The 26021-nt window shown below is 49.8% G+C and overlaps 1 protein-coding gene across 1 annotated transcript; it reads right to left on the bottom strand.

The window, feature by feature from the left end:
• On the bottom strand, positions 1-25293 carry NUDT3 (nudix hydrolase 3). The gene is made up of 5 exons (XM_017835819.1): positions 25018-25293; positions 13785-13895; positions 6424-6468; positions 5622-5706; positions 1-4764 (listed from the first exon to the last, which is right to left on the bottom strand). The coding sequence occupies exons 1-5, from the start codon at positions 25114-25116 to the stop codon at positions 4595-4597; spliced, it is 510 nt and encodes a 169-aa protein (XP_017691308.1). The 5' UTR covers positions 25117-25293; the 3' UTR covers positions 1-4594.
• Between the last annotated feature and the right edge of the window lie 728 nt (positions 25294-26021).

Here is a 26021-nt window from a genome sequence, read left to right as displayed (position 1 = left end):
TTCCAAACTTGCTGACACTTCCCTGTGGAAGCCAAGCGGCAAGAGCGGCATAAGGACCTCCATGAGACATCCCAACCGACCCCACCAAATCCCAACTGACCCCACATCTCAACCAACCACACATCCCGACCAACCCCACCATGTCACACAAAGCAGGACACCCCAGGATCCCTCCAGGCTCTGCAGCAGCCCCACCCCAGGCCTGGACACCGGGATGACTCAGAACAGAGTCTGTGAAGGGTCAGAGCCCGTTTTCCCTCGGGCTGCTCACACCTGTCAGTGCCTGGGTCGGTGTCAGTCCCACTCAGTCAGGAGAGTGAGTTTGAAGGTACCAGCTCAGACACAAACCAGAGACAGGAAAGCCCTGAGGCTCTGACTGACCGTGGGGGTTCCTATGGAGAAGGCTCAGGCAGACACGCTCACACCCGGCTCCGAGGGCTGCCAGGGAGCCCCAGGTACACAGAGCTCATGGAAAGACTGAGCAGCAAATAATGCAAAGAGATTGTTCCAGATCTTGAGATATAGTAAATATAAAACAGGACACACAGGAAGTTCAGCAAACACTCTTGTACCTCCCCACATTAATTTCTGAGGCAATTCTAGAGCCAATTTCTCAAGTATAACTTCAAAATTCCCACCTTCCCACCAAAAAAAAAAAAAAAAAAAAAAAAAAAAAAAAAAAAAAAAAAGGGAAAAAACCCCGATGGACTAGCACCAAAAAGAGATTTTATAAATCTCCTAAATACAACTTTAGTCCAGTTCAGTTTCTTTTTCACCAGCTACACCTCTTGGTTATGTACAGACTCCTGACACTAACCCCAGTACAGCACTGCAGGATCTGCCCCTACCCCAGCCCAGAGCAGCTGGGTTAGTTCACTCCAACACCAGGAACGTGAGGATCACACCCTGTGTGTGTCAGGGGCTCGGGGACAAGCCCAGGGGTGCTCCAGCCGCAGGGTCACTGTGTCCCAGCAGAGCCACAGCCACCAGATGATACTGTTACTGAGCAGGAAAATGGAGCCAGGAGGGAAAACAGCCTGGGAGCAAGAGCAGAGAGGGCACTGGGTCACTCAGTGCTGCTGAGCATCTCTCTGGGATCAAAGCTCCTCCCACAGCAACCCCACCACTGCTGGGGGCAGGTTTGGCTAAAGAGACCGAGACCTCTGATCCTGCTCCGGCCACAGGCTCCGCTTGGGAGGGTCAAACCCTCAAACCCGTCACCCCTGTTGCTTTGCACAGGTCCAGCCACTGCATCAGGCTGTGTGAAAGCACAAACACATCCACTGGGGATAAAACAGTGGGTCTGAGAACAGGCAGGAAAATCTACAGCTCTTGTAACTGGGGCGCACGTTGGGCCTGTGCAGCCTCCAGGATTTTGCTCCCCGGGAGCAACCGCACACTGCGGAATGCTGGACATGGTTTCTGCATGGAAAAGCTGAGGCCCAGAGCCCGTGCTGGATCCAGGAAGGGAACTGAGGATTCCTGACATTCCCTACCCACATTTTTAGCCACTGAATACTTTGTGTCCGCACAAGGGAAAAAGCATCACTTGCAGATTCCAACCCCTCTTCATTTCTCCCTTTACAGAGTTTGCTTTAAGGCACATTCCAGCTGAGGCTGAATGAGCTGCCTCCGTGCTCCATGGAGAGCAGGGAAGAGCTCACAGCATCCACCTACCCAGGAACAGACCTGCCAGCTCAGGGGGGCCCTACAAGTGCTGCACCTCGTGGGCATCCCCTGCGGGACCCACCTCACACCAGTGCCCAGGGAGCAGAGCTGGGCTGAGAGCCAGCTGAGAACTGCTCTGAGGGTCAGGCCAGTCACAACATGCTGAGGTAAGAATCCCCCTATCCAATGCTACCAGTTCAGAACAGCACCAGGTTTAGCAAGGCTGGGAGCCCAAGGCTCATCCCACGGGGTTCAGCAGGGTCAGGACAGTGGCCTCAGCACGGACACCAAGCAGCACCGGCCCAGGCTGCAGAACCAGAGCACGGGGCCGCCCTCCCAGCAGGTCCCCTGTCCCTCACACAGGCACTGACTGTCAGTCCCAAACCAATTAACACCAGTTTGGATAAAACCACTGCAATTGCTGGGGTCTGCAGCTGGACCAGCTCTAGAAAGAACCTCAGATGCTGAGGAAGACGGGAATGGTGTGGTGCAGGGAGAGCTCAGGGAGCACGGGGCTAAGGCCTGGTCTGAAATCTGCATCTCTTCAGTCAAGACTATTCCTGCCCCAGAAGCCATTTCCAGTTACAAGGCATAACATCAGCCACTCTGTGGTAACAGCATCAACTCATGCCACATTAAAACACTTTCTTGGCACAATTTATTTTTCTGACCCAAACAAATAAGCCATTAGCAAGTCATTAACAATATTCTACCCTATATTGTCAGTTTAACAGCCCTGTAAAAACATTTTTAGTTTAAAAACAAAAGTGTGCATGCTGCTGATATTAAAACTGCAGTTACTCTTTCAGGAGTACCAGCTGTTTTGTTGCAACGCGTTTCCAACATACTAATCTGTACAGAAGAGACCAAGACTCCTCGAAGGCAGTAGTTGGCTGTGTCAGGTGCCTCGCAGGGCGCGGGGACAGTGACTGTCGGAATTCCTTGTACACTTCCAGATAGAATATTCAAGCCCTTTGAGAGTTTGGTTCAGGCTGACCAGCACAGAGTGAGAAAGGATTGTACATTCGTCTCTAAGTTGAAGTGAGCTGAACTGGTGTAATTTAGGCTCAATTCCAGATGCCCGGGTTTGAGCTACTCCTTGAACAATGGGCTGTTCCTTACGCGTGGTTTTCCATGTCAGCGATCGCTGGCACTGCTTTTGGCCTTGCTACTCCACACTGATGAAAGCAGGGAGAACAAGGAAAGGAACACAAGAGGATCTTAAAATGAACAGCTTCTTGCCAAACCAGCAAGGATACCATTCCCCCTTGTCCCAGGCTCCATGGATATTTCTATCAGATTTTCATATTGTAAGCGCTTCTCGGGAAGAGAGAAAACTCCGGAACAGTGAGTGTTTATTAGAATATTTTTTGTTAAATAAAGAGAAGGAAAAAAAAAGGAAAAAAAAAAAAAAGAGCACTGCAGATTTAATTTCACATCTTGGCTCTGCTCTGACAAAGGAGAGGTTACTGAACTCAGCAACCACTTCTTGTCCCAAGCCAGGGATTAATTAATGCCCCTCCCAAAACTTGTACCTGACCCAACCCACCCCCCAGCCCCAACCCTTCCCATTTTATTTCCCAACTAGACAACACTGTTGGCAAATCAAGACAGCATGAAACTTACAGCAATAAAACAACAAACCCCCGTGTGAAGTGTGCCAACGCATCGGGGAGCTCTCCTGCGAGCCGGGTGTGCTCCCCCCGGGAATGCTGCCGGAGCAGCTGTACCTTTCACGGAGGACACACTCCACGTGCGACTGTAAGTGCTGCAGAACCACAGGACAAGAGACCCAACACCTGAATGTCTCCTCCAGGACCTCTCCTCAGGACACACGTGGCTGTCCGACCGCGGGCTCGCGCAGCAGCGCTCCGTGAGTCCGATCCGATGCTTTAGCACAAATTCCAAGTCTCCAGCTCAGCACGGCGTAAGGCATGTGGACAAGAGAGACACGAGCAGAACGCAGCAGGAGCAGGGAACAGCACTGGGGAGCCACACTGCAGTCTGTCTGTCTGACCCCCGTGCAGCCCCGGCTCCCACTGCAGACGACGCAGTCCGGGTTCTATCGCAGCGCTGCTGAGGCTGTTTGGTTTTGGCCAAGGGGTAAAGACCAACTCCTTGTGGTTTCACTCTGATGAAAATGCAGAAACATTGGCAGAAGCTGTTGGAGAAGCCACGGAGCCGCAGGGATGTCTGCAGGGATGTCTGCAGGGATGTCTGCAGGGATGTCTGCAGGGGATCCGAACTCTGCCCTCAACTTCAAGTGTCACTGCACTAAACTGGGAGATACTGGATGGGGAGTAAACTGGCCCAGCCACTAGCACTGTCACAGAATGTGTATTTTTAAAAAACAGAACAAAAGGCAAACAGATTAATTATGAACCCTTCTTTTCGGAAGCAGACCAGGATTAAAAAAATTCCCGCAAAATTAAAATGTTAGATCCTCCATCTAAAAAAAGTTTATACAGACGTGCTGCAAGCGACCCCCACATGGGTCTGAGCAGCACTTTACAGTACAGACTAAGACTTGAAGAGCTGATCTCACATTGAAGTCTTTTAATTAAAAAAAAAAAAAAAAAAAAAAAAAAAAAAGTGGCTCTGGCTGGGGTGACACGAAGGGGACACTCGGGACACTTCAGAGCACAAGGCAGAGGAGGGGCTGGCAGCCTCCAGGCCGTGGAGCGGAGTACCGGGAAAGGGGCACTTCATGCACAAAATGTATTTTACAAAATACAGATCCAAAAAAGCAAAAAAAGCCAATGAAAAAAAATCCCACCTTGCACTAAATTGCAGCACTCTGAACACTTGCTCTGCCCCAGGCGGCTGCCCATGCCTGGTGTGAGGGAGGAGGCATGGAAACGGGGAGGGGAGGGAAATCCAGGTCTCAGTCTGGGTTTGGAAATGGCTCTGGCAGGGACGTTGTCAGTCATCTGATGTCGGACACGGAGCTCTCGGAGTACGGCGTGGTCATCACCGGGGTGCCGTTGTTGGCCAGACAGCCTTGCCTCAAGGTTTCAAAATACGAGGCCTGCACTGGTTTATGATATTGCAGAACTTTTATGGCATCTTCTATCTTAAACCATTCCCTTTTCCTTCCTGGGGGCAAGGAGAGAAATCAGTGAGTGCCACAGAACGACATTGTCCTTTCCAGTCTGAACATTCCTGCTCCTGAGCTGTCTTTCTCTGTCATGGGCACCAAGACTCACTTCACTGTGAGCAAACTGGCAGTGCAAAGGCACTGGGAAATTCCTCCTGGGATTCTCTGATCTCAAGGGCCTCCCACTCCAACCTCACACTGATGCCTTCTCATCCCCAGAACAGGTTTTTGTTTAGGGCAGTACATCCCCTAACTTGCATTTCCTAATTAACCCCCCCCCATTTATTTTGCTATTTCTGCAATTTCTATTCAAGTCAGACACTCATTTTAAGACAATCCACAACACATTCCAACCACCACCCAATTTCTATCAGTTTGCAAGTGAACTTCAGTTTCCTGAGGACAGCTCTCTTCCCATAAACCCCTTCCATACACAGTCTAAGGAGAGTCACATTCCAGGTGCTGCAGTGCAACCCCTCCTGGGAACAACAGGTTCATTTCCATTTGGGAATCCAATTTAAATGCACAGATAACAGGGAATGATTAACCCACACTGCCCACATGTATGTCCTCTAGTCCCAGACAGGACAGCTCTTCATGTTCTTTGCTTTGCACCTTCCAGTGCAAGAATTAAACACAAAATTGCTGCAGAGACAGCTGGACAGTTATTTAGCTTCTCTTGGGCCACAGAGGTGACAAAAGCTTCAATTTGACCACAAATTTTTATCCTAATCAACCAAAGGACACACCACTGCGACCCTTCCTAACCACTCCCAGAGGGATTCCAGGTCCCAGAGGGATGCTGAGCTGAAATGGTTTGTCTGCATCAGTTAATGGCAGCGAGCACAAAGCTTACCAATATTGACAGAGTCCTCCCAGTCCTCCAACACTTCGGTGACGATAAGTACGTAAACATATGTCCTGTGCTTCCTGTCCCGGTTCTGGAAGGCAAGGGGAGCAGAGTAACCACAAACCATTTTGGGCAGCAGGACAGGGGGTGACTGCAAACTGCCCCCCACGACCCTGGGGCACCCTGGGTGCGGCTCCTGCCACATTACAGCTCGTCTGTAGCCACTAAAAGCTGTTGTGTTTTAAATGAGAGGTCTGAAAATATTGTTAGGGACTGGAGCCCTAAAGTGTAGTTCCTGATCTGTGGGGAAGTGGTTGGAGGACTGATGTGCTTATAAATCAGTTCCTCAGCTGGGAAAAAAACACAGGGAAGATTTTTACACAACTCAGAAATTCCAGAGTCAGGGACAGAACAAGGGCAAGAGCTGTGTCTGGTACCTGCTGACTGTGCAGCACCCCCCAGGTGTGGCTGTGCACCCCACGGGAGCACAAACACTGCACCGGCCCCTCGGGGCGCTAGAGAAGGAGGGACTTTGCTCCCTGGCTGGGGTGGCCTTTGGCAGCAAGAAGGGTATGAAGGCACCGAGAATATTCACTGTTGCACCAGGTATCACCAGTGATTTCAGCTGAAGTGCCCATTGCAATGATCAGAGTCGCTGAACACATCAGTGTGAGCTTTTATTTAGAGGGAACTTTGAAGTTTCCCTCCACACAAGCACCAGCTCACTTCACAACACCCTGCAGAGCCATGGTTACTCCAAGACAATTTTTTGCAAGAAAATTTCACAGCGTTGATGTCTGAAACTTACCTCAAAAATTCCCACTAGTCTTCCTAACGTCCCTTTCACTCCAGCCTAGGGGAAGTTCAAAGAGAAAAGAAACATGCTTTAACAACAGCTCAGTACGTGTTTTCTACTTCTTGTGCAGGACCAGTTCCTTAGGACAGGAAGCAAATGCTCTAAAATTCTGTTCATCTTAAACCAACACAGTCACAAGATAAGAGACAGAAATGTATCCCGAGTTCTAATCATCCATGCATTCCCAGGATTTTTTATCTTGTTTTCCTTTATTCAAGCAACTTTGAATTCAATCTGGAGGAAGAAGAAATATTTGAGGAGTTACTCCTTGCATACCAATACACTCCTCGTGACCAGAATCTCCTCTGCAGGTTATTACAGCCTGAGCACAGGGAACATTGGCTTCAGGGTTTAGCAGTTTTAACTCCTCAAAATTATAGTTTAAGAAAGTAACTTTAAAGGACATCATTTACACCCTCAGAGCAACATGACAGCTCCCAGGTATTTCAGGGGTGTCTGGCACACTCCTGAAATCAGCCAACACAAACACACCAATGCTGTGATGTGGCTCCAGTAGCAGCAACAAGAGGATTTCGGATATAACAAGAACCATGCTGAAACAGGACTCTTGAGTCAAGCAGAGACACAATCAAGAGAAGATCTAAGCAACAGTTCTGTCTATTTGAATACTATTGAGGATTTACCACTTCATCACACTTGGTGTCCCTTTTGGCACCTGCTCCTCCCCTCACAGCTGTTCTCAGCTCTCCAGGGCTGCATCATGCAAACCCCAGCCCAACCTTACAGTCCCTCCTTTTTGACTACAGAAAGGGAAGATTTTGGTCCATGACTTAACAGGTCTGAACCAACCCGCCCAGCCTGGCACACCACCCAGCCACCACTGGGAAGAAGGGTCAGCTGTGTCTCCAGCAGCTGGAACACACCCTGGACAGCCGAGGGAAACAGTGCCTCCTGCAGATGGGATACAGGCATCTCACTATGTCGAGTTGCTTTTTAAAAAAAAAAAAAAAAGATGTTTGGGTGATGTTAATGACAAGACAAATTCTCTGTCTTACTGACCAGCTGCTGTACAGTCACGTGCCTTCAGAAAGGAAGAACTTTCATTAATGAGAATATATTCCTGGTTAAGTTCCAGCCTACTGAATGAACATTCACAGGTACAAAACAATCCAGCCACAGCACATCTCACTGCTGCTTCCAGCGGGAGCTGATGTGGAACTGCCCCAGGAGCAAAGGGTTTGCAGCTCCCCCACTACAATCAGTCACACAGATATATAAATCCTTTTGGTAATACACTCACTGAGCTCTACTTCTAGGAAGGAGCTTTTCAGCTGAAGCTTTTATGTTGGTTTTGGACACAAACTTTATTGTCTCCTCAGAATTTCTGCCATCCTGCTCAGCCTAGAGGTGCCCCACTGCCTCTGGCCCACGCAGCTATTTCTGGAGCAAACAGCAGCTCCCTGAAGGTCACTGTGCTGCACATGGCAGGGCCTGACCTTTGTGGGGGAGTGATCCCACCTCCTGAAACTGGGGCTGCTGACCTGGGCTCCCAAGGCAGCTGGAAGGCAAATGCTTCAAATACATTTCCCTCAAGGAACGCCTTCAGCAGTGGGATGTATTTTTTAGCAAAGCCATGTCCATCAGCCAGCAAGAACACAGGGAGGAACACGAGGTTTCCACCTTTGCACCACACAGACACAAATATGTTAAAAGGTGAAGTGTAATCCAATATTTCTGGTAAATAACTGTCTTAAGCCACTTCACTGGTTCCTGGAGAAGGCTGTTGAATTTCTGCTCTCCTTATTTACCTGTAGGCAACAAATCAAAAGCCAAGGATGTTGTTGTGATGGTTTATTGAACTCTCAAGCCTGACTAGAAATAAATTTATCTCCAGGCAACTAGCAAGCCTGGAAACTAAGGATGAATCCTGCCCAACCAGCCTCCCAGGCAGTTTATCCCCAGCTCTAGAGCTGTGCTTGAAGTAGCAGAGGGAGGTGGGGAGCCCTTCCTTCTGTGCTGGTAAAGGGAGATGATGGAAATAACTCTGTCTGCAAACCAGGATCCTCCTAATCTGCCTGGTCTCATTCACCCAAAAAGGCACAAAAAACAATGCCAAGGCAACCATGCACTGTAGAAAAATCACGTTGAATTATCATCAGACAGCTCAAAAAAGCGCCAGGGTTTGTTTCATGTAAGAACTTATCACATGTAGCTTAAATGGCCACATAAATGAATGGTTTGATTCAAACAAAACATGTGCTGATTTTATAGAGCAAGTCCCTACCAAAGCCTGCAAAGCACATCAGCCACTGCTCCTGGGGGCCAATGCCTCTCTCAGCCTGTTTTTCTGGTACAGAGGATTTTAAAGACAATATACAGGACACCCAACACAGACTGATGGGATTGTCAGGCCTATTTTTGATAAAGCACTAAATTCCCACACCAACAGGAGAGCCTCTGTACAATGGAACAGACATGCCAGTGGAATTCACAGTCTCACACAGGTTTCTAACACAAAAGTTGCCCAAGACACCTGAGAAAATAAATAGCTGCTGTCACTAACAAAGCAAGCTTGGTAACAAGCAACAGAACTGCTGGGCTCCTCTCTGGGCAAGCTCCACACGTCCTCCTTTCCTAGGGGCCAACAGCATTTTCTTGGAGACTTAAAGCACAGTCACAGGCTCATCCAGGCCTGCAGCAGGGTCTCAATCTTAATTTGCAACAGACAACTCAGGAATTTTCTCTTCGACAGTGAATGGACTGAGAATCCTCTGCCCCCCTGGGCTGTGGCCATGAGTGTGGCAGGGGCAGCACAACTGACATGGGGACGTGTTCCCCCCAGGCACTGCAAGTGCTGCACGTGGAGCCCATGGAGCCCTCCAAAACACATGGAGGATCCTAGGAGCATGCCAGGAGATGCTACTGAGCCCACCAGCAGGGCTAGGAGGGCACCAGCACCAACTGTTCCATCTGCAGGTGTGGAAACAAAGCAAGGCCATCACACGACAGGACTCCCTGGGAAGAGGCACATTCGGGCACAACAGAGGGCACACAGAGCTTCTTCCCTGCTCTGCTGATTCAAATCACTGTCCAGTGGCTCGGGGAGTCCTCGCTGGAGGAAAAGGCAGTTCTGGCAAGAGCACATCAGCCACAGCCAGAGCCCAGGCAGCTGCCTGAGCAGCACACACTTCAAACCACTGCCGCACCCACAGGGGTGGGCTGGGGCTCAGGACAAGGAACAAAAATCCAGAGGAAATGAAGCTTTACTAGTTCTGCTGCTCATGGAACAACTTGTTTTAATAAAGAAAAATTACTGAAGACATCCAAGAACAGCAGGTTCAGGTTTCAAAGCTGAAAATAAGTTGGGGTCAGATGCAAAAAGCAGCCTGCAGCAACACCATCTGTTCCTCGGGACAGCTTTTATTTCCTTCCATCTGAGCTAAGGAAAATGTGGGTTGGAATTTCAGCTATTTCACTTTGCTCTATTAGGCTCAAAGCCTGCATCTACTACAGATTACTGCTGAGCAGGAGTACTGTGGTGGAACACCCGAATCTTTGCTCTCAGACCTGCACTACTGAAGGTGTAAATCCACCCACGAGGGCTGCGGGTTCAGACACGTTCGGAGGACGCCGATCACAGACCTGCTGGGCAAACTGTGCTGTCACTGCTGTGTCTCACAGAGGGTTGGACTCATTCATCTAACTCTGTACTGCATGAACCAGTGTCTGCTGCTACGCTTGTGAAACACAAATGAAATACCACGACAGGGAGAAGAACATTCCGACACCGCACTCGTTTTTATGAATTTGAGTACACAGGGTACGGGACAGTGACTCTGGGCCACCACTTGCTCTGGGTATGACTAACTCTAGGAGGAGTTCAAGGCCATCATCTTATCATTCATCCATGGTCCCTGCAGTATTTTTAAAAAGTCTTTGTATTTTAGCACTGAAAAATATCAATATTTGTATTCTAAATCACTAACAAAATACATGAAACAGTAAAGATGACTTATAAAGTATGTTTAAGAGGGAAAAAAAGGTCTAGTAACCAGATCAAAGTACTATGGACTATTTTGATATTGGCACCAATTGCCTGTTTGATCACAGGATCAAGCACAACTTCTCTGGCTTTTGACTCCCATGAAGAAAGCATGACAAACACTCCTGCAATTTTATAAAATTTGACATTTACTAAGCATTTAAAGGTCAGAATGTGAAAGACACTCCAAGTGAAAAATTAAATGGGTTTCACAGATGAACGTGCAGTGACTTTTTTCAAAGTCACTCTGTAATAAGTTTAATGTAAAGCATCTTTTTCTAAGCCATGTTCTTTACCAGTTGCTCACACCCGTAAAACCCCCTTATTCCTAAGCAAAAAATACACTCCATGAGCACCAACACCTGTTTGGAAAGGGCACACACTTTCTAGAAGGTGAATTTCAGAACACACCTGCAGTTCCCAGCTCTGCAGGACCGATTACAGAATTTCCCAACAACCTGTCAGGAATAAGAGGTTTTATTCTTAAAAGGCTGCTCTGACCCAGAGTGGGCGTGTTGTCTACTGCCACTGCCACAAACAATGCCCAAGAACTCCAGTCACTTCCAATTTCATGCAGACAACAGTGAGCATGACAAGTGTTGGTACCTGTCTACTTTAATACTCGTGCTGGCACAGATTAATACAGATAAGGACTACCTCAAACTGGGACAAGGACTTGGACTCAAACTGGGACAGAGTGATCACAGCCTTCACTCAGAATCAACATTTCTTTTTTGGCACAGTCTTCTAGAATTTGGAATATCAGAAAGAGGGGAAAGCTAGATATCTTTAGATGACAATTATCCCAGTAATAACATGGATAAACTCAAACACATACAAGGTAAATTTAAAAGAGCGAATGGAGAAGTTAAAAATCTTCGTTTGGGGAAGCGTCTTTTGAAAAGAAAATGCACACCATGCAAAAGAGAATGAATTGAGAAGAGGCAGCCTACTGTCATCTTCAAAGGCCACAAGCAACAGGAAGGGTCACGAGTCTTTACAGCTCTTCCAACTGGCTCTTATTAAAAACTGGAAAAGGCATACCAAAGTCAGGGGAAGAAACTCCACACATTTCTTCTCCAGCTTTGAGCAGCATGGAAACCACCTTCTTTCAGAATAAAAATTACTTTGTGCTCATCGACATGGAGGAAACTGCATTTTCCCTCTCCCAACAGGAGCAGCAGACTGGACCTGTGCCCTCGTGACAGACACGTCTGTCCAGGAGAGAAGCAAAGACATCAAACCTACTCGGAAATCAGCCTCAGCTCCAAGCAGGCTGAAAATGCCTGGATTCACATGGAAAGGAGAGCAGGGGTTCCCAGCTGGCACACACACCAGCTGCCCAGCACTGCCAAACCAGCAGCACGAGCTGGGGAGGTGGGTGCTCTGATCCTTCCCAGCACTCCTGTTCCAACAACATCCACCCCAGCAAACAGCTCCTGGAGTTTGAGGCTGGGGCTGTAGGGGCCACTTCTGTGTGCAGACCCTCAGCACACATGAGCACAGCCCGTCTGGGGAAGGCCTCACACCCCCAGAGCTGCAGAGCTCCCAAGTCCTTCTGTCCCTGTCGCAGGCCAGGCCCTTGTCATGTCAGAGCCCTCGGGGGGCCCTTGTGTGTCAGCTCCCACAGCTGCTCCCACAGCCCCAGGGAGCCGTGGGTGCTCCGAGCTCCGCTGAGCTCCCGCTGCTCCCCGTGGGGCGGGCAGAGGTGCCTGGCCATGACTCACCCCTGCCAGGCTGCCAGGGCTTGAGTTACACTCCCAGTGGCACCGGGCCACGTGAGCAGGGAACACCAGCCGAGGAGCGGGATTATCCCAGCCAGCCCAAACCAGTTCCTGTGCTGCAGCCGTGCCAAGGCTCCCTTCCAGCCGGGGCTGCCATGGAAGGCGCTGGCTCTCCCAGGGCGCTGCTGCCCGGGAAGGGAGCGGTGATGCACATTTATTTTAAGGACTGAGAGGTGAAGCCATGCACCTCCTGAATGAACCCTGGGCTTCTGTATCAAATCACTCCATTATTAATAACACTTGGGCTGTAAAGCAGGAGTCTGCAGCTAAAAATATTCCTATTGTTCTGGTTGCGCTCACTTTGGCTTGTTATGTGGTTGAAAGGTTGCCGAGTTACTGGAAAAGCAGGAGCTGTGTTACAAGCTGGCAACAAAATTTGCAAGCAGCAATCCCCAGTACTAGAGGGACCTAAAGACACTGGAAAAAAATACACTTTGACTGTATAATCTTTTGTATCTTTCTGATAAACTGCTAGTTTATAAAAACATCCAAAGAGAAACACACCACTCGGGAGCTGCCACATTCAATGAGTCCAACAGCCCAAATATTCAGCATTTTGTTAGACAGCAGCAGGTACTTCCAAATACTTCAGAGAGAAACCTGCATATACCAGACATTTCAATAAAGCAACTACAGGAGAAGGGTCCTCCCAAGTTCCATCAATTAGCTCTTGATTTCTGTTCTGCAGAGAGCACAAAGATTTATAACCCTCTCGAAAGCATTTTTAATCCTGCCTTATGTAACCATGAACCTACTTGGTCATCCATCTATAATCATTTAATCGTTTCTGAACACAAGCATCTCTCCAATTTGTTGATATTCAGAAGTAAATTCTAAAAACATGTTTTACATACAATGCAGTCAACTGCCATTTGCTGCCTTTACATTTCTTATGAAGAAAAAGATTGCTCTTCCAGCTTCAAAAGAAAAATATGCCTTCTTCGTACAGCCCATTGATCTGCGTTTGATCTGCTGTTTGATCTCCCTCCTGAAACAAGTTCAAGTGAAAAAGAAAAACAGAGCTAACAAACCCATACACACTTTAGGAATTGTTGCTGGTAACTTATAGCCAATTTCACTTATTCACATAAACATCACAATCTGTTCTAGACCAAAACGTACCAAGGTCCCTGTATTTGGAGTGTCTTTAGTGGCTCATAAGGGCTTTTTTCTACCTCCTAGCGAAGTACTAGACAGCTCCTCAAAGGCACAGCTGAAGTTCTTTTAAGAAACTGTTCTTCATACAGAGAAAACAAAGCAGAGAATATCTTCACGGGCATTGAAGTGCCTAGGGCTGAATTTTATCTATTTTCAGTTAAAGGTATCAGGCAAGGACAAGTTCATTCCAGCTAAGAGGTTTAATTACATTCTCGTGCTTGCTTTATTTAGGACTCCAGTTTCCTCCCATGTGTGATGGGGATACCACCAGTGACCCCATATCCCTCTTCACCTCGTGGAACACAAGCAAGAGGGCTGAAAGCAACGCCCCCACCCCAGGGTAGCAGTCCCTGGCATCAGACACTCACCTCTTCACAGACCTCCCGCACGGCGGCCACGCCGGGCTCCTCCTCGGGCTCCATGCCCCCCCCGGGGACGATCCATCGGTCCGGGTGGCGACTGCTGCTCACCAGCAGCACCTGTGGGGAGCAGAGCACAGTGAGGGCACCAGGGCAGCGCTGCCTCCCAGAGCCAGCCGTCCCTCACCCCGCAACACGACCGACACAAGGCCAGGCCTTGCCAATACTCCACTTTTCCCTTGTGCAAACTCCATGAGCACTGACACCGAGGCACTCCCACACTCCTCGGTACTTCAGCCATTGCCCCTCCCTGCTCTGACACTTTGCAGAATAAAACCACCTCTGCACAGCAAACCATGGACACAGCAGCACACACAGTGTGAGTTCACTGTGTGCTCAGGCACTGCCGAGGCCTGACAGCACAGGATACACCTCATGCAACAGATGCTGCTCAGCACCTCCACCCTTTGCAGAAGGGCCTTGATTTAACTGTCCTGGTACCTTTGGCCTTGCCTGTCCCTGCAGTTATGTCACCAACAACACATACACATCAGGGAACTCTCACCGCAGTGTTTACGTGCAATTGTCTGAGCAGAGACTCTCAGCCCCCTGTTTTCTGCTTCTTTTGCAGTAGGCACCCAGGAGGTCGGCTCTGGAGCCAGCACTCAGGTACTTTTGGTTTAGAGGAAGTTGTTCAATGAGGTGTAAGTAAAATAAAAACTTATATTAAACCACTTAAAACCCCCTAGGAAAGGGCTGCACAGACGGACAGACTTTTGTGAATGAGAAAAACAGTTCAACCCTCTTCCCGGGATTTGCCATATTCATGCTTTGTGACCCCCTTCCCAGGAGGGATTTGCCATATTCATGCTTTGTGGCAGTTTTTCTTGAACCACATTTTATTCCAGTGTACTTCTGCTCTGTACAAGTTCAGGTTTTGATTTCCCACCTTCCAGCAACACAAACGCTCAGTGACGCTCTCAACTAGCTACAGACTGTCCCAAAGAATAGCGAGACACTGAGCTTATTAAATCTACTTGCAATACATCCATGAGCAGAGATGGAAACTAAAAACAAAACTAATACTGTTGCCCAGCTCTTTAAACAAAGCTTGTTCATTAGAGCCATCCTGCTGTACTTCATCATTTCACTGGCACAAAGCTCGGAGCCAAAGTGACTTGCTCCAGAAACTTTCCAGCATACCAGTCCAATTAGGTTCCAGGCCAGCTGTAACAGTGTCAGACACTGCAGAGTTACACTGCAGAGACACTGAAATCCCAGGCTTTACTGGGGAAACTCTGATTTGCCAGTAGGATATGAAAAGATTTGCACTAACTATCAGGAGGAATCTACCTACAGAATTCAAAATTAAACTTCTGAAACAAAAACAAGCACAGGATTTCCAGGGCTTCCCAGTTCTTTTATCTCGAAAATTCTCATCTGCCAACTGACCACCTGGCAAAGTGATGTTTCATTTTCCAGGGCCACCCATCCCCACTGGCTCAGCACAGGGAAAAGAGGGGGGTCAACAGGCCTGAACACACCAGGGTGAGCAGACTGGGGCCAGCTGTGGTGGGCAAACCCCAGCTCTCAAACCAGGAGCAGCAGACCTTACAGCAGAAACTGCAGAGGGGTCACACCAGTGCTCTGGCAACTGCTGGGCCAACCTTTTCCAAGTCTGGAACTGACCTCGGCGCTCTCAAGTGTCAGCACTCCTGTAATCATCATTTTTCTGTGGATCCCACCAATAATAAAGTCTCGAAGCCTCTCCCTTCCTGCTTCAGCCAAACTCATGAAGCATCATCATTGACCCAACCACCCCATCCACATCCCTGAGCACTCCCCAATCCACGGGATGAAACTCATACTGGAAAGGAATGAGGCTGCAAGAGCCACCTCAGTTCCACAGTTCCAAGTGGGATGGTCCCTGCCTGCCCCACCTTCTGGCCGAGGCTGAGGGAACAGCATTTACTTTATAGTGACATCCTGAGTTTTTGGCCCTCTCCAAGAGGAAGGCAGAATTCCTTTCCCCAGGCATCCAGTCCATGTAAAACTCCATCAGTAAGCCATGCCTAAATAGGGAATGTAAACTTCATTCATCCTGAGAGCCCTCAGGCTCGGGACAGCGGCCAGTCCTGGGCTGTCCCCAGCCACCTCCAGTTTGCCACCAAACCTCCTGGAGTACAGTCCCTGGAGTTATTCCTTCCTCACTCATCACCAGTGCTGTCCATAGGGCAGCTTGGACTCAAACTCCTGACTGCAGGTCAGCCGGTGATTCCGAGGACAAAGCTAAAAGAGAAGGAACATTTCAAGTGCACGTTTGCTGCCAGGTAAGGAAGCACCAGCTCTGCCGCTTCCGACTGCAATTCAGAGCTCCAGCTCAAAGGGGAAAAAAAGATTAAAAGAAGCTGCAGAACCAGATCTTTGAAACTCACACAGCACACTTCATGCTCCTGAACTCCTGCCACCTACTAGTCGTGAGAACAAGGATCTGCTGTGGAACCCTGGACACAGAGTGCTCCAGGAAACCTGCTCGGGCTGAGACAATGCCTCAGCAACACACCAGGAGGAACTTTTGGGTGTAAACAACTGTTTGAGGCAAAGTAAATTAACTTCAGCTGCTCTGGCAGTTGAGCGTTTTCTGAATAGAATTAATATGAACAACCCTCGCTGGGAAGGAAAAACCTGTCATTCTCACACTTTTATGTAATCAGACTATTTCCTGTTTAATAAAAAGGAAATCAAATCAGGAGAGAGCAGGAAACAAGCCCTACAAGGTCATTCTTTTAAAACAACTTCAAACAGGATATTGCTACCAATGAGCTCTCCCAAGACAAAGGGGCCGAGTTCCAAATGAGGGGGAGACACTGTTGTGTTGGAAAAAACCACACTTCCAACACCAGCCCTGTGTCCCAATACATACAGTGCACTCAGAGGGATCAAGGAAAAGGTTGTTATAATCCAAATCCTAGACTGGTTTGGGTTGGAGTGGACCTTAAAGGCCACCTCATTCCACCCCCTGCCATGGGCAGGGAAACCTTCCACTAGACCAGCCCAAGGTACAGCTGGCTTTTTTGCTCATTTACTTCTTTATTACATAAAACCTTTCATTTGAATACACTCTAAAGAAGTTAATTTAATCTAAATAGTCACCAAAAATACACCAGAAATTAATTGTTTTATTTCTTTAAATCAGATCAGAACACATGGGAAGCTTGGATATTTCCATTTTATTATTGCCAGGCAACTGTGTTTAAGATGGCTACTGAGACTCTTGGCCTACCAGGGATTTTGGAGTTGGATTTTGGAGCCAAGTCCAGCAGACTTTTGGGAAAAGCACTTGCAGGTATCATGCCACATGGCCAAGTTCTGTTTTCTGGGATTTGAAAGACAATTATGTCATTTCAAAGCAGGGAAATGAGCAACACCAGCCTCTCTGGCAGGCAGGAGGTGGCCCTGCCGTGGCTCTCACACACAAACCCCCACTCGAGAGAAAGGTTAGAAAAATAAGCCAAGTTTGAAGTGTCAGCAGGGGCTCAGCTCAGAGCAGGGCTGCAGCCTCATGGCAAAAACCTTCAAAGCTGCACACAACAAACAAATCCAAACAAACTTGAGCAGGAACAACTCTGCCTGGAGGAGACAGGAAACACACCGAGACATCTAAGGCTGCCTGCATTGCCACACGAAGGGAGAATCTCCACGGGAAAAGGTGAAAAGAGTTTGTCTCCTGGATAAATCTGGGCATCCCCAATACATAATGCTGACCTTAAAACAACCTACTCACACACCAATCTGTTGTATCCACATGGAGGGGGTTTTCTGTTTTTTCCCCAGGAATAATGGGGCTCTGCAGAGTGAAAACAAGGCAACCAGAATGAGGCAGAGACTTAACTCCCTCTTAGCAAAACAGAGGCAGAGGGATTCCCAGGTTCTTTCATGCTGTGATGGATTTAAACAACAACCACCACCACCCATAAATAAAACAAGAGTGTCTACACCATAAGGAACATGATTCCTCGAAAGAGGCTCTGCAGCAGGATTTCAGCAGACTAAAAGGGCCGCAGCCCTGCTAGAAGCTGGGCCCCAGCGTGAGCAGAAAACGAGCTGAGAACCTTCCAGACTTCCAGGAAAAGCCAGTGCTACCCACCCGTGCCAGCCCAGGCCCGCCGAGCTGGCAGCCAGCAAGGGAACAGCAGGCAAGATGTTAAATCCGGGGGTTTGGCCCGGCAGCCTCCTGCTGCCAGGAGCCGATCCATAGCTGCTGGCTCCTGACACAGCCCCTGCACTGCCTTTCAGGCTTTCCCTCAATATTTTCAGGCTTTCCCTCAATATTGTCATGCTTTCTATCAATATTTTCATGCTTTCTATCAACATTGAGCCATAAATCACGTCATTTGCATAGCAACTAAAGCAAAAAACCTCCCGACATTTAAACTCGTTTCCCACTTCAGCATCATTGATCAGAGCACAGACTGGAAGGAGACGCTGCCGCAGAGGCTGCGGGAGCCGGGAGCAGAAGATGGCTGACTGTGAGCTTTGCCTGTACAATCTGCCTTTGTCTGAAAGTTTCGGTTTAGCACGAGCCTGTTCTCAGAGCTGAGCTGTGGGAGCACTGCTCCGATGTGCCCCATGGCCAGGCAGATCCCGGGGCCGGTGCCATGTCCAGCATGACAAGCACCTTGGACGCCTTACTCAAAATTAACAAATATTCTCTCAATCCCCAAATATTATTGTTAGTCTCCTTAATGCTTTTCTATCTGACAAGAGTGGGATCTCCATTCGACCGCGTCAAACCACCTTTATGCCCTGTGACCAGCGCAGGCTGACAACTGGCACTCTGGAGGAGCAGGAGGGGAGGAGGGACCCTGGCGTTGGCAAAGCCGTGCAAAATTAATCTCATTTCCCCGGCAGAAACACGGCCTCGACTGCACTACAACAAATCACGTGCTGTGCCAAACTGCTAAGGCAGGACAGTCCCAGGGCACACGCCAAGGCTCACGGGAGGGCTTCTCCCACACTCTTGCTATTCCAGGCACATTCCAGAGTTTGCACAGGGTAGGAGCAAGTACAGCCTGTGGTCAGCAGGGCTACCCCAGCCCTGCACCCAACAGGACCAGGGCTGGGACCAGAACACACACCCTCAGCAGAAATCCCTCTCCTGACCACGACGGACGGCCTGTCCTCACAGGAGCACTCCCATTCCTCAGCAGGATACGTTTCCTTACACGTTTCCTTTTCACACACACACCAACACCAGATTCCATGAGATAATGGGATTTAACCTACAGTGTGGTACCCAGGAACTGGAGGCAGGAAATTCATGGCAGGAAGCACGAAGGGGAAGGTATTCACACTACAGAACTTGACAAAAGTAAAGCACAAGTCTTGGAACGGGAGCAAGAGGTGAACTGGAAGAAGTTCAAGTAGTTTCAAGCATTTGGATCGCACCTACAGTCCTATAACCAGAGAGGAAAAAATAAGGAAGATTCTGTTGGTTTTCAGGCTGCTGCTTAGAATAACAATAATAAATCACCGTGTACTGCGCTGCTGCTCTGGCTGCAGAACACCACGGGTCGTGTTACTGTTACTACAGTGCTCCTGCCACTCCAGAGCCCCTGCCTGCTCTTACCAGGAGGAACACGATCCCAAGTGTTCCCCCTCCAGCAAAATTATGGCTCAGAGAACCACAGAAATTATCTACACCCTGCCTCCCCCGGCAGGGCCGGGGCCCAGAGCAGCTGAAGGACCTGCACAGCAGCCACTGCTCTCAGGGGCTGAGGGCTGATAAGGGGCACTCCCAGAGAGAGACCCCAAACCCCAGAAGCTATCTCTGACTGTCAAAACCAGTTTGGTGACCACTCAGTGCTTACACAACTTGTCCAGGCACACCTCTGCCAGCAGGAATGCTAGCTTATAACTGCCTTTTTGAAAAAGGAAGGGGGAAAAAAGAAATGAAGGGGTATTTGGGCCTTTTACAGAGCCCACATGACTCTGGCTGTCAGCAGCTGTGTCCACATGCACTGTTCTGGTTAACATAAAACACAGCACACAAAACCCGACAGCCACCAAAACCCTTGAGAAGCTGCTCAAGCATAAGTAGTTAATTGTACACACAACATCAATACATGTCATTTACACACAGAAAAGTCACCCTGAGCCAATATGAATGAAAATAACATTCAATCCACCTGAAACATCAGACAAAAATCCACTACAGGTAATCATATCCCTCCGAATTTCACATGTTAACGTGAAATTTCTGAGAACAAAGAGTCAGAGTGAATTATCCACTGCCCAACAAGGGCAGCCCCAGAGACATGAATTCTGATACAAAGACACACAAAATTTGAAATATCCTTGACTGGTCTGTGCAGCCAGTCCTTCAGTTGGACTGAAAAAGAACAAAAGAAAAAGAAATGGAGTCCCTGCTTCCCAACCACTGAAGGTCACATACAGCATCCCAAAATGGATGTTTGCTATTTGTAAGGTAGAGTTTTGTTGATTTTGCTCTATCCAATTTTTGTGGGTGACCCCATGACACAGCATGAGGAGAGAAAAGCAGGAAAAAGCCCCAGACTCAGGTCAGGCAATAAATGGATGTGAGCTGGAAGAGATTCCAAAGCACTGTTCTGCAGAGTACACACCACTCCTGGGTCCTTCTCCACAGAGCCAGGGTGGAGCACACCCTCCTCTTTCCATATTCATCACTTTTCCCTGAGTTGCAGCAGAACAAAACTGACTCAATTCTTCAGTTTCAAAACAACTTACTGAGCCTCCAGTGAATGAAGTGAAAATTTAACAATTTTCATTCTTCTGTTGTTTGGGAAAGTACAAGAGACGGTGGAATTGCTTGTAAAACTGTTCAGTGACAGCTGCCTTTGTGGGAAGGCGAAACACTTTCTGAGATGAAAGCCAGGTCTTGCAGATGTCTGTCCATGCTCCTGCTCTTGGAGAACACGAGCTGTGAGCAGAGCTGAGAGGGGCAGGAGAAGCACAGGCAGGAGACCCATTTCCAAGCTGGCCCTTATCCTCCTACAGATGTGGTAACGTGTTAGCAACAGACAGGGAGAACTTTATTTGGTTTCAACCACAACCCTTTTATGTAGCTGACAGCAGCACAGCCAAGCTGAGCCATCAGAACAGGGATTCTGAGCCTGTATTCCATGGGAAGCAGGATGATCACGTGATGCTGGGCTCACCTACATCCCAACAGTGAAGCACTTCAAGTGTTTTTGGCTATTATCGGTTAATACTGGAGCAGAGCACAAAGGATGGCCCAGGAGCAGCGCGTGATACCCAACACACCCCGTGGCTCCAATCCCGGCTCTGCCTGTTACATCACAGCTGGAGTAAAACCGGCCCAGGAGAGGTCAGAAGAAAAAGGTTCGTTTGCATTCCAAAGGCTTTCCCAGGGAGGCCGTGGGGCCACTCTGGTGACTGCAGGGCTTGGCAGGGCACTGGCCCCTGGGTGAAACTTCCCTTCTCTCAGCTCCATTCAGGCCTCATTCACAACTCAGAAAAGATGATCGAGCCCGGATCCTATTCTTCCCGAGGCATTTCCTCCAAAAAGTCTTTAAAAACGGCCCTGGTTAACGAGCAGCTTGTCCTTTCACAGACACAATGTGGGCCTGCTCAGACCTGCCGCTGCCCCGGCCTCACAGCCCTTTTATCCCTGTCAGATCCCACACGGAGCACGGCTCCAGCTGCCGCTGCACAGGAAGGCATTAGGGACACTTTCTGGAACATTTCCTCATGGAAACAGCTGGTCTACACAGAAGATACGTGTGTTATGTAAAAATAACACCCTGACAGCAATATTGAGAAGCAGGGACACCACTGAGTGATTCCAGAGGTAACACAGGACTCGGGAGCTCTCGCTCCGCACTCTCCTTCCCCACTTGTGCAAATATCCCGGGAGTTCACTCCACCTGAAGAGAAGGAAACAGAGCCCTGGGTTTGGCTGCCAAAAGGCCCTCTGAAGTCTGTTCCCACTCTCCCAATGAATCCTGTTGCTGCCCCTGCTCTCCCTCCTGCCCAAGGAGATGACTCCTGGTTTGGGACACCACACACATTTTGGGGGCTGTCCACAGAGCCCAAGTCAGAAATGTACTTTTTGCTCCATTTGAGATTCATGTTGAAATGAATTCTCCCTGTGCTGTTTTTTAAAGGAATATGTAACAAAGGCATCTTTTCAGCCAATGCTTGGTCTTCCAAAAACGTTCCAGAGCTTCTTTCATGTCCAAAAGTAGCAGTTTCCAAATGCAATACAGAGACAATGTGCGACCTCCAGCAGCATAAGGAAAAAATAAATCACTTAAAAACTAAAAAAACCCACAAAGTATTTCTCTGTTAAGACCCTTTATTTGCAAATGTATCATCAAACCAAGGACATGCTGCTTAAGCAATCTCCAGGGACTGCTGGGATTTCAAAGAAAAATACATTAGTGAAGTGCCGAGTCAGGGAGCAAACACCTAAACAGAAGAAAGCAGCCTCCTCTGTAAGTGTAAACAGAATTTGTCTTATTTCTTCTTGTTCATCGACAGACTTGTTTAATTCAAGAACTAATTAGGGGTTCGAAACAGGAGAAAACTGGGTTTTTCAAAGTCATAGGAGAAAATTAAGAAGAAAAGCAAGAGCAAAGTTCTACTATTTCTTAAGCACTTAAAAGAAAGAGCAACCAGAAACAGCCAGTCCTAGGAAAAAATCCTATGTAATGCAGTAAGTTTAATTTATTTATCAAAACATGGTTCTTTTCTTCTCTCTTCTTTTCAAACAGTAAGCTTTTAATAGATCTTTAATGTACATACTTTGGCTCTGACTCTTTCTCCCCTCCCTGGAGAGACCTTTTAAATAGATCCCAATTTCCATTTAAATAGAAGCAATCAATAATAAAATATGTCAGCATAAGAAAGTATTATTCTCCAAAGCAGACCAAGAAATCTTTCACAGCCATGTTCAACCATCTACTTAAACATGTACAGGTAACACCTCACTTGGTATCAAAAAACGTGGGCAGCAGTGAGAGCACACAAGTTGCCTTCCCTCAAAGTTTATTTAAGTGACAACAAATGGGAATTAACCTGAGGAAAAACTAGAAAGAAAAATTACTAAAAATCAAGGTGTCCTGCTCGCTGATTTCAATCACTGACACAAGTTTGACTCAAATGGCTTCTTGGCCTTTTGGCCAAGGCCAAGTACAGGATCCATCCCAGTGGGACTGGATAAGAACTTTCCTAAATGTACTCGAGACAATCTCACTTGCTGGGCAGCTCCCACAGCAGGGGTGTAACAGGTGAGAACAGAGGCTGCAGTTTCAGCTCAGGGTTCAAGTCACAGGTACCACACACAAACAGGGCCCTGGAAAGGCTGCATTCGGAACGGAACAGAACTGTCCCTCCCTGCCTCATCCTGCTGGGGCTCCTCACCAACAGCACACACAGGGCACATCCCGAGGAAACCCCCCCAGCCCAGGCTGCAGCACTGACACAGCAACCAGTGCTCCCTCCCCGAGGTGTCCCAGGGCAGCACAGCCACCGCCCCATGTCACTGGGGACGAGGGGACAAGGCCACACACCCACAGTGCCCACAGCTCCAGGGACAACACGACGTTCACCCAGAACCTCCTCTGCCCTGGGCACTAAAACCCGCCCAGAGCTCCACCCGCAGCCTCAGAGACCCCTGGGAAGGACCCAGCACAACCAGCCTGGGGAGCCAGCTCCCCCAACTCCTGCCTGCAAAACCAGGAGCAGACTGTTCTACCCTGGTCATACCTAGAAACTACAGCCTGAAATGGGACCAGCTTAAATTAAATGAGATCCTTCAATCTACCACAGGTTGTTGCAGACCACAGCAGAGGCACAACTAACACAGATGATTTTAAAGCTCAGCCTTACACAAACCTGACAGCTGGGCCTGCTGAAAGCACCTGTCCCACACCAGCTGCCTCTGGAATGAGTTCACTTTCCTCCTTCGACCCTCTTGGGTCAGCACTGGGACACTGCCACACTTGGGGTCCCAGCACTTTGAGGGCTCTGACACTGGTCCTCAACACACCTGAGGGCTCTGAGAGCAGCTCCCAGGGGCTGGAGGAGGTGGAGGGATCAGCTGGATGCTGCCAACTGAGGTGTGCTAAAATAAAACTCATAACCAAAGGCTGGTTACATCAGGTACCTGTTTAAAGTACATTTCTGCCCTTAACCACACTGCAATCAGACATGGCCAAGCCTCCACCTCTTGAGAAGAATCTCCAAACTGCCTCAGCAATTGTGTGAAATGGCACGAGGACACCCTGACACCCTCACCCACCTGTGCTGAGCAGCCCCACCACTGTCACACAATACAATTATGTTCTGCTTCACAGTTAGTTCAAAGTACCATAAATTTCCTCATAGTTCATGGGAAGGACCAGCTACATTGAAGCTGCACCAAACACACTGTTGTAGCTTCAGACCATTTCTGCTGAAATGCTGACACTCCTCACCACGCCAGCACAGCTACAAAGGGCTTGTGCAGCCTCCTTCACATTAAATAATAACTGGATGTATGCTAATTGCCTTTCCTCCAGTGAACTGTCTGCATTCCCTTCAGATTTCCTGTAGCTACAAATATGATAATCAGGAGAACAAAGACTTTAGCACAGCCACTCACTCGGGCACAGCAAACGCAGTGGAGTGTGTGTGCCTGGCTCCCGCAGCAGCACGAGGGAGACCTGCAACCCTACTGCTCTGAGCACCCCGAGCCCACCTTCAGAAGGTATTAATAAAGAATAGTGCGAAACTGCACATCTGAGTGAAGTCTCTGGAACTGCACGGACAATGCAGCCCCTTAGCAACGCGGCCGCTCTGAAACCAACCAATCCACCTTTAATTCCCACTTCCTCCCAAGCTCTCTGGACAGCAACTTCTGGCACTCCATCAGTCCCCTTTTATCCCAGTTTCTTTTTATAAATCCAAGGTCAGGTTTCCTCTCCCATCTCATGTGATGTGCTGGACTGAAGTTGTGCCAGCGTGGTCGGTCCCTTCGGCTGCCAAACCCCCTCCCGCGCTGCCCCAGCCTGTCCCACCACCCCCGCGGCATCCCCCGGCTCTAACGGGGAGGAATAGCCACGGGGGGAAGCACCAACTTCCCCACTAACGCTTAATTACGCCTATTAAAAATAACCCCCCGCTGGGACCGAGCCCCCCCCTCCCCCGGGCGGCTCGGGGGTCCCGGGCCCGGCCTCGCCCCCCGCCCGGCCCTCACCTCCTCCTCGCTCTCGCTGCGGAAGCACAGGCAGGCCGCCCGCTTCTTGTAGCCGTCCCCGTCGTAGGTGCGCGTCTGGTTGGACTTGAGCTTCATCATCCTCCGCTCCGGGGGCGGCGGGGCCGGAGGACGCGCGGCCCGGAGGGCGGGGGAGGGCGGGACCCGCCGGGCGGGGAAGGACGGGGGGGCGCGGGGGGGCCGCCCACCCGCGACAGTCTCTCTGTGGGTCTCGGTCTGTGGGTCTCGCTACGCGCTGCCGCCCCTCGCCCGCCTCACCCCTGCCCTCGCCTCCAGCCGCGCCTCCGCCGCCGCCCGCGCTCCGGCCTCCGCCGACGACGACCGCGCCGCCATCTTGGGGCTCGCTACGCAACCGGCGCAGCGCGGCCGGGCGGGGGCGGCGCTGCCGCTGCGGCTCCGGGAACCGCCCGCCACGCAAACGGCGTAACGGCTTCGGGGATCGCCCGCCGCGCAAACGGCGTAACGGCTCCGGGGATCGCCCGCCACGCAAACGGCGTAACGGCTCCGGGGATCGCCCGCCACGCAAACGGCGCAGCGCGGCCCCAGGAGCGCTCGGGAACGGGGCGGGCGGCGCAGGGGCCGCCCCGAGTTACGCAAACAGCGCAGGGGCGCGAGCACGTGGCCCCGCGGGGGCAGCGCCCGCCCCGTGCCGCCAGGGGGCGCTGAGGCACCGGGGGTGTCCGTGTGTCCGTCCGGTCCCCGGCGACACCCCCGGGCAGTGTCTGTCAATCTGTCTGTCTGTCCGTCCGTCCGTCCCGTCACCGATCACCGGCACTGCTCCCCAGCGACACCTGGCGGCGCACGGCGGCCTCTGCTCCGGTGTCCCCGGCTCCGCCCCCCCCACGGGCTGTGTCCCCCCCGGCACCGCTGGGAATCCCCGTCATCCCGGGCACAGGGACATCCCAGGCACAGGGACGACGGCTCCGCCTTCCTCCAGGAATCACCTCCACACACCCGGCAGGAACCACCAAACCCGGCACGTTCCT

Source organism: Lepidothrix coronata, unplaced genomic scaffold, assembly GCF_001604755.1.
Source record: "Lepidothrix coronata isolate B3197 unplaced genomic scaffold, Lepidothrix_coronata-1.0 Scaffold263, whole genome shotgun sequence".
Taxonomy (NCBI): Eukaryota; Metazoa; Chordata; class Aves; order Passeriformes; family Pipridae; genus Lepidothrix; species Lepidothrix coronata.
This window is presented reverse-complemented; position numbering and strand designations above follow the sequence as displayed.